Below are 15,111 nucleotides of genomic sequence, written 5' to 3' on the forward strand. Positions count from 1 at the left end.
TATATTGTGAACCTGTCTGTCAAGCAAGATTTCAACATCAAGATTTCCAGTGAATAACAGGTTAAATTATAGTCTGTTCCTCACACCAAACTATCATATGACTTCAGAAGTGTCTTTGAATATAGTGCATTATGGACTAATTTATGGTGCTTATTTGTCTACTTTTTAGATATTGACAGCCCATTGTATGGAAGAGAGCCGCTAAGACATTTAGCTAAACTTCTCCTTATTTGTTTCGAGGAAGAAAAAAGTTATACAGTGTTTGAATGACAAAGAGTGAGTAAATGATAACAGAATTGTCTGTTTTGGGTGAGCTATCCCTTTAAAATGTCTGGACATTCAATCACAGTTTATACCACACTATCCTTATTGGCATTTAACAATTGATTGACCTTGAGAAAAGAAACAATTATGACTTACCTGTGAGAGTCTAAATAAATAAATAAACAATGCAGACTTAGTGATATTAAAATATTCAATAGTATCTGATTCATTCATTTAAGTGAACTTAAATTTTGTTCAAAGAAATACTATATTTATTTTTAATTCTTGAAATACCACAACAGGAATGATGTGAGGTCATGTATCTCTCATCATTTCTATGGCTTTAATGCAAAGAATCTTCTTTATAAAAGTAACACCCTCCAGTCTTTTTTATCCTCTCTGCCATATCCGGTATTACAGTGAATAAGCCACAAAAAGGAAGCGATGAGTCAGCATTAGCGACCGCATTATGACATAGTTCTTTGAAATAACAAAGAAAAATGAACAGCCTTAAAATGATTCTATATCATGGACTTTCTTAGAGAGGAACATATAATTATCACATTTGAATGTCAAGGTGCACCAAATTGACTATTTCTTCTGGTAATCTGTTGTGTAGACCTATGGTCTCTACCTAAAATCACCACAGAAAGTTGCAGAGGTGGACATTATAAAATAAATCAGAAACCCAGCAAAGCTTACTAATAGTACTATATTTGAGTGTCTTAAATTAGAAATCCAGGTACTGAGAGAGGGCATAAGTGGGAAAAACATCTAGAAATAGGCTAAGGGTATATTTTTTAAATTGTTAAAATAAGGGTATTGTTTTTAAACATCTGGCAATATGGGTATATTGTTTTGTGTGTGTGTGTGTGTGTTTTTTTTTTTTTTTTGTATTTTATTATTTTATTAAATGTAAAATTATAATATTTGCTATTGACTGGAATTGGGATTTATATTTATGGTATAACCAATTCCCTAATATATTTGACATATTTTGGCAAATCAGATTATGCTTTCAGCTACCCAAAACAGTGTAGTACTGCCGGGAGACTGGGGCTTGTTGTCACAGTGTATAAGGGGAAGCAGTCACAATGGGAACTTGCTCATAAAGGGATAGTTCACCCAAAAATGAAAATTCTCTGAACATTTACTCATCCTTATGCCATCCCAGGTGTATTTGACTTCCTTTCTTCTGTAGAACACAATTGAAGAAAAATATTTCTGCTCAGTTGGTCCTTATAATGCAAGTGGATGGTAACATGATTTTTGATGCTCCAAAAAGCCAAGACAATCAGCATTAACGTCATCCATATGAATCCAGTGGTGAAATGCATATCTTTTAAACCGATACAAATATAAATATTTAAGTACTTTTTTAATTATAAATGATCGCTTCAGTTATGCTTCAGTATGTGTGTTTACAAGAAAGCTGAGGTAACACGGTCAGTCATGTGATGTATTAGCATGTTCAAGCGAGAAGTGATGCATGCTCGACACACCCGGATGAGCAGCACTGTTTACAACTGAGTAGGAGGAACGCTGTACAGACAGAATGCAGTAAATAAATTGGAGAAAATGTATACAAAGAGGTAGGAAGATTTTGATTTAACAGGAGAAAAGGATATTCAAGTTTGTGCACAGCCATATTTATTTGAACCTGAGTACTCTGACCAGTAGCACAGGGAAATGGAGGAGGCTGGATCAACAGTAGCACTACAAGCCTCAGACTGACTCAGAGCTCAGGAGATGTAGTGGTGCACATGTAAGCAATGCCAACAGAGATAGAGAGCATCTGCTACAACGAATGGAATGTTGCCATGCCATCGCTGGAAAGACCTCAGCTCTCTAGTGAATGTGCTTGTTGTTGCTTACCAGACACAATTATTTATAGTTTAAAAGTACTTAAATATTTCTATTTTCAAACCAAACGCCATCGTATCACTTTATAAGACATTCATTTAACCACTGGATTCATATGGAGGACGTTAATGCTGATTGTCTGTTTTTTTTTTGGAGCATCAAAAAGCATGTTACCATCCACTGGCATTACAAGGACCTACTGAGCTGAGATATTAAATTTTTTTTTTTTTTTATTGTGTTCTGCTGAAGAAAGTAAGTCAAATACATCTGGGATGGCATGAGGCTGAGTAAATGATGAGAGAATTTTCCTTTCTAGTCAACCTATTGAAAATCTGGCCTTATTATATGAAGTAGTTGACCCTACTCTGCACTGAAAAAAATCATTTCCAAATATTGCTCATTAAAATAAACATATTTAACTGATAACGTAATGCTGTCAACCTTCCTAAATTATATGCTCTATTTGTTATACGGTCTCTGTAATGGGTTTCACTGTTGTCACAGCAAACATGAGACGTCAGCCAGACGTGTAGATCATGTCTAAATCGTATCAGTCGGTCCAAGACCATATCTGTATGTCTGCACAACATGCAAATCTGACTGTGTCCCCTCTTGGATGTAGATATGATGTTCAATTCAGAAGTTGCAATGTCAGTTGCGGTGTAGTACAGCATAAAATTCATATTTCTGTTATTGTGAATAACAATAATAATATTGTGATGCTTTGTCAGTTGATCTTGATATGCTACAACAGGCAACTATACAATGCCATCCGAAATAATAATTAGCAAATGTGATACATTTTAGTGCAGTTTCATGATTTGTCCAGTGTTGCAGTATTATAGCTGTCTATGGCGGACGTACTTGCGCATCCGCTGCTCAGGGTATAGGTGGCGTGTGAACTCTCAGCTCTCCCCTCAGACACTAATGATGACGAGGTACGCCTAAAGCTGCGTTCACACTGCCAGCTAATTTGTCACAGCATGTTGCCAGTTAGGTCGCTAGTGGTGTGTATGGAGAGTCATTTTGTCGCTGCGTGTTGCTGGTAGTGTGAACGCAGCATAAGAAAAGATGTTAATCTCCGTGATTATTCAGGTGTGTAAATCATTTAAAATACATGCTTTTTTTCTATGTAATAACATGTTAAACTGTGTTTACTTTGAGTTTTGTTTAAAGTCATTTATTGCACAGAAATTTCGAATTTCTGAAGTTTAGATTTTTTTCCGTAAAATTGAATGTGACTGCAATTTTCAAATTACACATGCATCTGACAGGAAAATAGCCACCTTATGCTTACGAGTTTGATTGAATCACTTAATATAATAATGTACAAGGGATTCAAACTTTGATATGTTTTCATACAAATCTGTAGACATGGACCTAGTCTCTTATGGACCTCCATAACAGGTTGCCTCTTTTTCCACTCTTACAGCTGCAGTAATGGCAGAGGAGAAAGATCCAACCGAAGAGAGGATCAGACAACATGCCCCGGGGGAACGATACTTAATGAACTTTAAAGACTTTTTTCCCTTAAAATTGGGACAGTTTTATGAGTTCTTTTTATTTTTGTTTCAAGTTATTGGTTTAATTGTTGTCCACTTCAGTTTACATTTACATTTATGCATTTGGCAGATGCTTTTATACAAAGCGACTTACAGTGCACTTATTACAGGGACAATCCCCCCGGAGAAACCTGGAGTTAAGTGCCTTGCTCAAGGACACAATGGTGGTGGCTGTGGGGATCGAACCAGCAACCTTCTGATTAACAGTTATGTGCTGTAGCCCACTACGCCACCACCACCACTTTTGTTTTCATGATTTTTGATTCATGATTTTTGGAAAGAATCTGTACAGTTGCTAAAAATGAAAATTTGAATTAAAGTGAATTTTAATTGAAAGCAGCGTAAGACTGTTTATTTGGTCCAGAAGCAGTATAAATTACATCTAAAATGAGTCTGCAGTTGACGTTAGAAGACGTTGAAAAGATGTCCACAAAGACCCTACTTGAACTAATTTTTAACATTGTAAAGAGGTCATGTAGATGTCAACATTGGACGTTCAGAGGACATCATAAAAAGACATCATAAATATTTTCATTCTGGCTCCTCAGGGGACGTCTTTTAAACGTGCAGCAAAGATATGTGCAAAAGACGTCTTTTGAACATATCTTTGCTCATTGGGGTGGTTGCCGCTTGCCTTAAACGACATTGAGGTTGTCAATGACAATAATTCATATTCTACATGTGGCACATACACCATACTTTCTCTTGGGAAAATACTGTGCTTTATCATTGTCGGGCAGTGCTGGAGAATTCCTGCAGAATTTTTCACCAGAGAGACAGGGTTTCCACGGGCCTTAAAAAGTCTTAATTTGCCCTTTTAAGAAAAAGTTCTTAAATTGGAGCAACAATTATTTTATTCATAAGGTCATGGCATTAAATGTTGTATGAGGGATTGTTTTCTCATTGCGGGATTGTTTTTTCATTGCGTTTAAGTAGGGTGTCCAGACATCCGTTTTGAAGTGTTGTGTCCCAGTGGGTCCCCACAATTCAAAACTTTGTAATTATGTCCTGGTTTCAGCTGGTAGGCTCACTGATTGTTTTCTACTTACATTTGATGTACTCATTTTCCATCTCGCTATTGTCTTTGGAATCGTTTGCAGAGAAGAGAAGCAATTTCGAAGCGTTTCACGTTGATTTGACGATACTTTCATTTTAGTCTTTCTGCAAATCTGCTGAAATGTATCTGGATACAATGGAAATGACGTCATGCGCTTGGCACGCACTCATTGTCATTCTGTCGGTCAGCACAAGTAGAAATGCACCAAAAAAATGTGTTTTCAACAAGGAGCTGAAAGAAGCCGATCCTTTTCTTCGTGCAGCATGTGAATATGTTAGCAAGTATTTTTCTGTAATGCTCATTTCCCATGAGCATGGAGGTAAATCAGACAATGTCACATTTAGACAGCTACACTGCACTTTTTACGTAGTACAAGCACTTGTATGTTCAGATGTGGGGGTTGTATTTTGAATTTTTTGTTACAATTTTGTGAATTTTTGTTACAAAGTCATTTCACAATTACACATGCAAAATGACATCATATGGATAGGATAGGCTACATGGAATTTATACATTTAAAAAAGTTCAAATGTGGTTAATTTGTGAACTATATAGCCTATACAGTTAAGTGCAGAAGTTTGCATAACCATTTTGTTTTCATAAGTTTCCACACCCCTTTCAGAATGTATACAAATAACCTATAAGAGATTATATTTTTTTATGTAGTACTGCCCTTCAAAAGCTACATAACACAAAATTGACCCTTATTTATATTTACACAAATCATACTGTTCAAATGTTTGCACCCCTTGGTTCTTCTTATGTTGCCTTCTTGAGCATCAATAATAGTTTGCACCTTTTGTAATAGTTGTGTATTAGTTTCTCAATTGTCAAAATCTGGACCTCATATATAGCCACTATTGGGAAGAACTCAATTGTGCAGAAGTGCACCAAATAATTTTACTGTAGCTGGGTTTTTTTTTTTCTTAAAGTTTTTTTGCCAATGTGTGAACGGCTTGTAACGCAAATCAAAAAATGAGCCTTTCCCTTACTTCCTAGGTTTCTTATTAAAGCATGTAGCCTGTGAAGAGGGCGGGTCGCTTTTGCCGGGAAATTCCAAAGGACGTGACGTTTATGCGCACTCCTGAGAGCCTTGCCTCAGACAGTAGCTTGTCTTCCGCTATTCAACAGCATCAACAGACGGTCTGCAACACTCGGCAACATTATCTTAGAGATGGAATCCAGCAAACGGCAGGCTCCCAGCACAACACTGACTCTAACACAAACTCAGAGTAAGCTAAAAAAAAAAAAAAAATGATCTACTGAATCCCATCTGGCAAAGCGGGAATGTGATCTTGGTCGAGCGAAAACTAGAGTGATCATCGGCAGGGCATTTGATTCCAAGAGGGATCTTTGTTCGGGTTTGGGGATCAAAACCGACCCTGAATTGGCATTCTTCTTATTGAACAGGTAAGCTTACATAACTGGAAATCATGTGACATATAGTGCCATCTGTGTAATTTTAGCTAACTTGATCTTGCCTGCTAACACTGATGAATTGCAAGCTACCTTGCTTTGTAACTTTCAAATAATTTCAAATGAGTGTGTAGTTCACTTGACAGCCTCAGGTGTCATTAATAACAAGCGTTTCTGAATCTTACAAACTGCACCTTTAAGAAAAGTGGACATCTTCACTGCTTAGGACAAAGCAGGGATTTATGAACAATTATTACACAAACAGTCATTGATCATCGAGAAAGCAACACACCATATTACAAACCAAGAGAATATAAACTTCTTAACAGGATCATGTGTGTAAATTCAGTTTCTATTCTGTTGTGTCTCATTTCAGAAAAGTGAGTAGAACACTTCGAATGCGACCTTCTTTCATGGGAATTTGGAGAATGCACGAGGGGTATCCTTCGTGGGCACTCACAACCCACAATTCTTTGCTTCAATGGAAATGTCTAAAAAAAAATTTTTTAAATGACGTCATATGCCCGTAATTTAAGTACTCAAGTTGAAGTACCGCAGTACATGGGTGCAGAGTATATCATGTGTATACTTATATTTATATATTATTAAAATAAAGTTAGACTAAAAGTAGACCTGTAAAATCAATTTTATTTTCTATTTACATCATTATAATTCTCCTAAAATGTATCTCATACATTCCCTTCCAGAGGGTTTCCTTCTCACTCAAAGCGCTCGGGCTTGTTAAAGAGTGGTGTGCTGTCATAGCAACCATGTTACATTCCGTTTCCGTTTCCTACCGACGCCTGTTTAAAGGAGGACACTCGGTATACTACAGCCTTCACGCTTCCTACCTAGCACACAGCCTTCCAAACGAGACACAGCCAATAAATATATATTTTTTTAAATATTGAGTGTAAATTTATAACATTATGCTTTGTTATATTGCCCTGGAATTAGTTTTAAATTACCACAGCTGTGAGAGGGTCTCTATTAGGCTACAGCTGCTGAGGAAGTGACAGTAAATTTGGCATCTTCTCCCAGTCTTAATCCATCGCTCTCTATTTTTTTTCCTATTATGGAAAGTCATTCAAACGTAATAGTGGGTTTTTTCTTTTGGTCTTTGAGCAAATGGGTAGGCTAAGTGAAAATAATATTTGCTGTAATCTCCCATTCACTCCCAGAGGAGAGAGACGCTGTACAGATGCTTTCCCCCTGATTGGCTCTGTCTTATCCGTGCGCTGTCAGTGTCCTCTTTGCTCTGCTACGTAAACACTGCGTGAAAAGGGACGCGTGGCGTGAGAACAGTGTCAATTGCGTGACTCTCACACTCAATGCGTGTGAGTTGGCAGCCCTGACACAAGACATTTTACTGAGGGTTGTGTACTGACATTTTGATTTCCGTTGCAGTATTTTAGAACTCCTTAAACTAAACAGGACCCATTAAGTTATTTTAAGGGCTATGTCCTTTCATTTAGCTTACATGAAGCGGCAGTGTCACTCCAACTTATCTCTCATTAATACCACTTTATAAATACAGGTGGGGGATAAATAACTCATTTAAGTTGATGTTTGTGTCCGCTGTTAAGTTTAATGCTATTTTGTGTATATGAGGGAAGCACGCCCCCTTACAGCGAAGTGCGCGGTCTCGTGACTAGTCTAAACTGTTACTCTCGCGCATCTCCGACCTTGCTCACTACGAGGAAACGTCAAATCTCATTCACAGTTGTTCACTCTCTTTTAGTAGGGTCAGATCATCGGAGTCCAGCATCTTTTTGACACAAGAGACGCGACGGAACGGCAAAGAACGCTCAAGTCATTTTATGGAGGCTTGTGGGACGCAACGAAACATTTCTTAATAGTGTTCGCTCTGAGGATATCAGTCTAGACTCCCGATAATTCTGAACACATTTTTTTTTTTTGGAATTAAGCCTGTTTGAAATGTGGCGCTATGTCCTTGTGATAAATGTGCTATGTGTGTGATTTGGAGAGTATCTTGTGGAAGGTGTACAGTGGGAAAGATACTGGGTGGACTCAACTGCAACTGATCCCCGTTTTCTGAGCGCAATGGACTTGGAATGAAGAGAAAGCATGGATTTAATCTGGGAAATATTTATCATCCTTCAAGCCAATCTCATCGTTTGCACTTCAGGTATGATTTTGAATTATGATTAAATTCATCAGGGTTATAACAGGTAAAAGTTACAACCGTTAATTTTATATATATATATATATATATATATATATATATATATATATATATATATATATATATATATATATATATATATATATATATATATACATTTTCCTTTTAAATCAAAACTGAACATTTTGTCAATTATCGGGATTCAAATTGATGTATTGTGTGAAATAAAATGTAAGTCGCAGAATTCAATGGATGTGCAGCATTTTATATAGTCTTTAAAACGTCACTTTTTAATTAATATTCATACCAAAACCAGGATATTTATATTCGTCATTTAAGCTTTTATTTGGAATAATATATGTAACTAAAATTATTTTATTTTTGCTCCATACTTGAATACTGTGCGGCTGTTATATTGAGTCATGGTCCGTCTGCCATCAAATACCAGCAAACGCATGACGAAAGGCTGTGTTCTAAATCAGCTAGACACGCGCAAATTAAATTAGATATTTAATTAAATTGTATTGGCTTACCCTTCAGTGTTTTATTTATTTTTATCATTGTATTATTATTATTATTATTGGTTGTGTCAAAGTTATTTTGAAGGTGGTGAGTAGAGGAGCCTAAATGGAAACCAGATTCAGCACAACGCCTTCACTTGACAACTCTGACACGATTTCCAGTCACTGTCACTTTATTAGTCATGCTAATGCACATGCCTAAAGTCGATTAGAGCCTCTCTAAAAAACAAAACAACAAATACATTGAAATAAATTATTCAGTGTATAGAAATTTGAAATACTGCCAAATCCATTAAAATTGCAATAATTAATATTATAAAATGTATATGACAAAAAAAATCAAGTCCGTCTCTGTTTCAATTTTAAAGCGTAAAGAGGCTTATGGAATGCGTCCAGCTGCGTCGCCCACGCGTGGACTGGACATTGATGTCAAGGCTGTGCGAAACATCATTCTTTTTTATCATGCGTGGAGAGGGCAACGTACACGTCCTTGAGCAGTGTTTACGATTTCTGAGAGCTGTTTGATTGTCACTATGGTGGACATTTACATGAAGCCACAAAAATGGATAGGCATTTTTGTGGTTACTTTGGAACCACTCACTTGGAGTATTGATTTATTTTTAATTAAGAACATTCTCTAATGTGATATAACTATGGTTTGGAACACAGTGCAATGCAGTATGTGTCAGTGATGACTGGTTTGTTTTTACAGTGTTATGAAAAATACAGCCCAGAATTTATAAGGTTCTCTGAATGCTAATAAAGGATCAGATGATTTCCTCATCCGTATCTCAAAACGTAGTCCTGAATCCTATAAGGAATGTTCCTTTGTTTTGCTCATATACTGCACCAAAGATTAATCTCTAAAGAAAAACTTTAATTTGTAACAAATGAACACAGTTTGGTAATACTGTATATGTATGCATTTTAATAATATGTTTGGTAGTGCCCTCAATCAACAGATATGTATGACTTTCTTTCTTCTGCAGAACACAAATGAAGATTTTTAGAATAATATCTCAGCTCTGTAGGTCCATACAATGCAAGTGAATGGTGATTAGGCCTTTGATGTGCCAAAAAGAGGATAAAGTCAGCAAAAACATAATTCATCATACTCCAGTGGTTTAATCAGTGTCATCTGAATTGATCCAGTTGGGTTTGAGTCAGAACAGACCAAAATGTAAACTTTTTCACCGTACATCTTGACAGCAGTCTCCTTAGCAATCATGATTTCAAGCTTGATTACTTCCTATAGCACCTTCTAGTGCTCTGCATGTATCAAGCAATAGGAAGTGTAATCAAGCTTGAAATCATGATCATGTCTAGAGACTGCAATTTTGGTCAAAACCAGCTGGATTGCTACATAAGACATTGAGCACATTTACATGCACACCGGTATGCTGATTACTCTCTAAAACCATCTTATTTAAAATAAAATCTGACAAAGAAATAAATCTGATTTTACATGACATTGGAAATAATTGAGTTGTTCTCTTCTTTTGAGTTTGACATCAATCCAAAAAGAACTATGCACTCAGCACGTGCACACATTGGATAAGCTTTTAACCTTATAAGAATGCCAGTTAAGGTATTTAATTGCCAGGTGAAATCAGAGTAGTGGGCAAAAATCTGTGTTAACTGGTATATTCTTACACCGTTTATGACCTTACACCGATAAAGGAATGCAGTTTATTGCGTTTACATGACCACATGAGTCATCTTATTAAGCATAATCGGTGTAAGAAAGAGCATGTAAAGGCGCTCATTGAATAAAACACTTATGCGTGAGTCTTATGCATTACTTTTATGCTGACTTTATCTCCTTTTTGGAGATTCGAAGGCTTGATTACCATCCACTTGCATTGTATGGACCTACTGAGCTGAGTTATTCTACTAAAAATCTTCATTTGTGTTCAGCAGAAGAAAGAAAGTCATACACATCTGGGATGGCATGAGGGTGAGAAAATTTTTCATTTTTGGGTGAACTATCCCTTTAAAGCTGGGTTAAGTTTAGGCCACTATAACTCTTAACACTTTAAAGAGACTGTCCAAAAAGTACATATTAAGCATAATGTAATTCTCAGTCACCTCAGCATTCACTTTCATTGCATTATTTTTCCATACAATGAAAGTAGATGGTGACTGAGGCTAGTGATCTGCCTAACATTATATTTTGTTTCACAATAACACAAATTCATACAGGTTTTGTACAAAATGAGGGTGAGTAAATGGAGACAGAACTCAATTTGTTGGGGGTGATCTGTCTATCCTTTTAAGTTCTTTCCTGGTGTACAAAACATACAAGCTGCATCATCGTTATAATTTCTAGCACAACATTGCTATTTGGGCATTGGGGAATGATGGCTGTAGAAAATTGGCCATGGACTCTTATGTACTTTATGCACTTTTCTCCCAGCAGTTTTCTTGATGACGTGTCTGTTGTCAGCAATTGCATTGTTTAATGATAGATGGAAAACCCTCCATTTTGCAGTTTGAGCAAATTTTTCAGGTGATCATTCATTTTGGGGGTCCAATTTACCTCTCCCTGTCTCTGGTATAAGGGACCCTCTATCTTAAAGGAATATTCCGGGTTCAATACAAGTGAAGCACATTCGATAGAATTTGTGACATGATGATGATTACCACAAAAATAATTTGGACTCATACCTCCTTTTGTTTAAAAAAAGCAAAAATCAAGGTTACATTGAGGCACTTACAATGAAAGAGAATGGGGACAATTTTTAGAGGTGTTAAAGGCTGAAATGTGAAGCTTATAATTTTTGTATTTCTTCTGTTAAAACTCATGTATTATTTGAGTTGTAAAGTTGTTTAAATTGTAATTTTTACAGTCATTTTAATGTTTGTCAACATTACATCATCTTGGCAACGAAGTTGTAAAACTGGATAACTTTACACAGAAAGGTTAGCAAGTGATTTGGTCACACTAAAATCATGTTTACATATATTGTTTACATCTAGTTTTAATGCAGTGAGTATTTTAATGTCTAAAAATGGACCTCATTGCGTTTCATTTTAAGTTTCTCACTGAAGCCCAGATTTGTATTTGATTTTTTTTTTAAGAAAAGGAGGGACGATTCAAGATTAATTTTTGTGGTAATCAATATTATGCCATAAATCCTGTCGATTGAGTTTAACTTGTATTGAAACCGGAGTATTCCTTTAACAAAACCTTTCATTTAGTGGAATTTCAGTGGTTTGTTGTTTGTCAATATTACAGTTTTATCTTCTGTTAATACCAGATCTTCAGTAAAGCTGCTTTGAAATGATGTGTGTTGTGAAAGGCGCTATACAAATAAAAATGAGTTGTCTTGACTTGACCACATTCCATGATTACAAAGATCAAGATTTCATTTTGTACCCACAAGTCATAGTTGGATCATGACTGCTATGTTGCTCGGAACTGCACACAAGACTTTCACCTACTGTTGCACTTGTGTACATAGTAGTGTGACAATAAAGTTATTTGATTTTGATTTGATCATAGCAATTATCTTCTTCCTAACTTTTTGGTTTCCAGGCATTCTTACTGGAACATCATACATTTTTGCTGACATTTGCAGAGCATGAGTATATGGCAGTTAACATTTGCTTTGATGCCACACTAAACCCAGAAACACAAGGATCACCTCATGAGCGAGACATCTCACAAACTGCAAAGCATCTTCTTGTGTCAGTGTGCAAAAATGAAGCTGTTTTAGAGTGTAACACAGAGTGTTTGAAGATTTGGTTAGAATCCATGTGTGGTATTATTGAAGTAAACAGGCAAACATTCCACAGGTACATCCACAAAAGATGAGATGAGGCATAGGCCGAACAAAGTAAAGCAGTCCAGGCAATAATCCATAAATGGGTAACAGGCAGATGTCAAACAGTAAAGCAGTCCAGGCAATAATCCATAAATGGGTAACAGGCAAGAGTCAGTTACGGAGACGCAGGCAGAAATGTAGACAACAGTCAGTAGTGTTTGCTGGGCAAAATAAGTATTCACACTGAGTATACGCTACACAGTGTTTATATAGTCCCATGCTTAATGAGCTAACAAGAGCAGGCAAGTTGCATTGGGGTCTAATCCGACCTCTAGGTGTAGGCCGGTTCGGGTGGTCACGATGGAATTCTGAGATGAGGGAAGGATCAAGGTTGTCCTCTGCATTAACCCAAGAATGCTCCTCTGGTTGATAGCCCTCCCATTCCACCAGGTATTGGAGTATGCAACCCCAACAATGGGAATCCAGGAGTTTGTTGACCAAGAACGCCTCCTCACCTACCACCGTGAGGAGGGGGTTGTCTCTGGGTGCCAGGTTCATCATCCTTCCTCTGACAAACCAGCAGGTTTTAATAGGGAAACATGGAAAGTTGGAGAGATGCGATAATTATCAGGGTGGAGAAGTTCAAATGACACTAATGTTACTTGTTTGATGATTTTGAATGGACCTACATACCTGGGACTGAGCTTGTGGCATGGTAACCGGAGACTAAGATCCCTGGAAGACAACCAGACCCATTGCCCTGGTTGATAGGCAGGAGCTGGATGACGGTGACGATCGGCCTACTCCTTTTGCCGACATATGGAGATGCATGTGGGCTTGATCCCACACTTGTTCGCATACAATCATCAATGGCTGGAACATCAGATGGCTCACCAGACCAGGGGAGTAGAGGGGCTTGGTATCCTAGTATGCATGGTGTGAGACCAGTGGAAAACTTGACAAGCTAGTTGAGCATATTCCACACAGGGAAGGTACTGGCTCCAATCGGACTGGTTCATTTGGCAATATGTGCCATTGTGGATGGTAACCAGAGGTTAAGCTAATGTTGACATTGAGTTGTTTGAAGAAGGCCGACGACACTTGAGAGGTGAATTGTGGTCTTCTGTCAGATACAATATATTTGGGGAGGCCGTACAGTCTGAAAACATAATTAAACAGGGTTTCTGCAATTTCCAGTGCAGTGGGGAGTTTGGGCAGTTGGAGCAGGCGACAACCTTTTGAGAATCGGTCGTTCACGGAGAGAATGACTGCCTTTCCCTGTGATTCGGGAAGGTCGGTAATAAAGTCAAGAGCTTATTGTGACCATGGGAATTGAGGAAGGGGCAAAGGTTGTAGAAGACCATCTGGAACATACTTCAATGACTTTGATGTGACACATATTTGATACTCACTTACGTAGGTTGTTAAATGGCCTGCACTTATATTGTGCCTGTTGTAACCTTAGCAGCTACTAAAGCGATTTACACTGTGTACCATTCACCCATTCACAAACACACACTCTAACTCATACACCAATGACAGCAGAGCTGCCATGCAAGGCGCTAGCCTGCCATTGGGAGGAACTTGGGGTTCAGTGTCTTGCCCTAGGGCATTTTGGCATGTGGAGTCATGTAGGCCGGGAATCGAACCTCCAACCCTGTGATTAGTGCAAAGCCGCCCCAATAATGCTCTGGGAAATAACAGTTGGAAGAGAACTGCACCAAAACCAATGTCGGATGTATCCACTTCTTGGATAAAGAGTAACGTAGGATCTAGATGACGAAGTATGGGTGCACTTGTGAAGCGTTTCTTGAGTTCCGCAGAGGTAGCTGGATGCCACTGTAGACATTTAGTGGCTCCCCGGAGAAGGGAAGTGAACTGAAGCTTCTGATGAAGCATCTATAAAAATTGGCAAATCCATTGTAACTCCTTCATAGTTCTTGAGGCCAATCCAGAACATCTCTTACTTTGGAGGTTTCCATAGCTACTTTGTCTGGTCCAATAATGTACCCAAGGAACTAGATGGTTTATTTGTGGAACTCACATTTCTCGGCTTTGGCATATAGTTGATGCTGGATGAGGCGTTGAAGGACTTGGTGTACTTGTTAAACTTGTTCTTCGAGTGTTGAGGAATAGATCAGGATATCAGTGATATATACAATAACCCCTTTGTTGAGTATATCACAGAGTATTTAATTAACAAAGGACAGAAGTACAGTTGGAAAGGCCGAAGAGCATGACCAAGTATTCATAGTGCCCTGCACAAGTGGAAAAGGCCAGCTTCCAATCATCCCCCTTGTGGACACGAATCAAATTGTAAGCACTGCGGAAATCCAGCTTAGTAAATATCTTGGCAGATCCGAGTTGATCCATACTCTTCAGGTGAGACTGGTACTTCTTTGACAGGAACAGAAGAAACATTTGAACTACACAGTTTAATGGGGCAACAGGAGACAGAAATCGAAGCAACTAGTGCACTAGTTTAAAATTTGACCATCTCTCCAGGAGACAATGG

At 37.7% G+C, this 15,111-nt stretch overlaps 1 protein-coding gene across 2 annotated transcripts in view; it reads left to right on the top strand.

The window, feature by feature from the left end:
• Positions 1–7,873: 7,873 nt before the first annotated feature.
• The window catches only part of LOC127626986 (carbonic anhydrase-related protein 10-like), a 243,382-nt gene continuing 236,144 nt past the window's right edge, over positions 7,874–15,111 (top strand). For both annotated transcript variants that reach the window (XR_007968514.1, XM_052103165.1), the window contains exon 1: positions 7,874–8,311. Coding sequence is in view for 1 of the 2 variants with exons in the window: in XM_052103165.1 (XP_051959125.1) it covers positions 8,251–8,311 (61 nt within the window). In the remaining variant the exon portion in view is untranslated. The remainder of the gene's footprint in view (positions 8,312–15,111) is intronic.

The sequence above is a fragment of the Xyrauchen texanus genome, chromosome 33 (genome assembly GCF_025860055.1).
Source record: "Xyrauchen texanus isolate HMW12.3.18 chromosome 33, RBS_HiC_50CHRs, whole genome shotgun sequence".
Lineage (NCBI taxonomy): Eukaryota > Metazoa > Chordata > Actinopteri > Cypriniformes > Catostomidae > Xyrauchen > Xyrauchen texanus.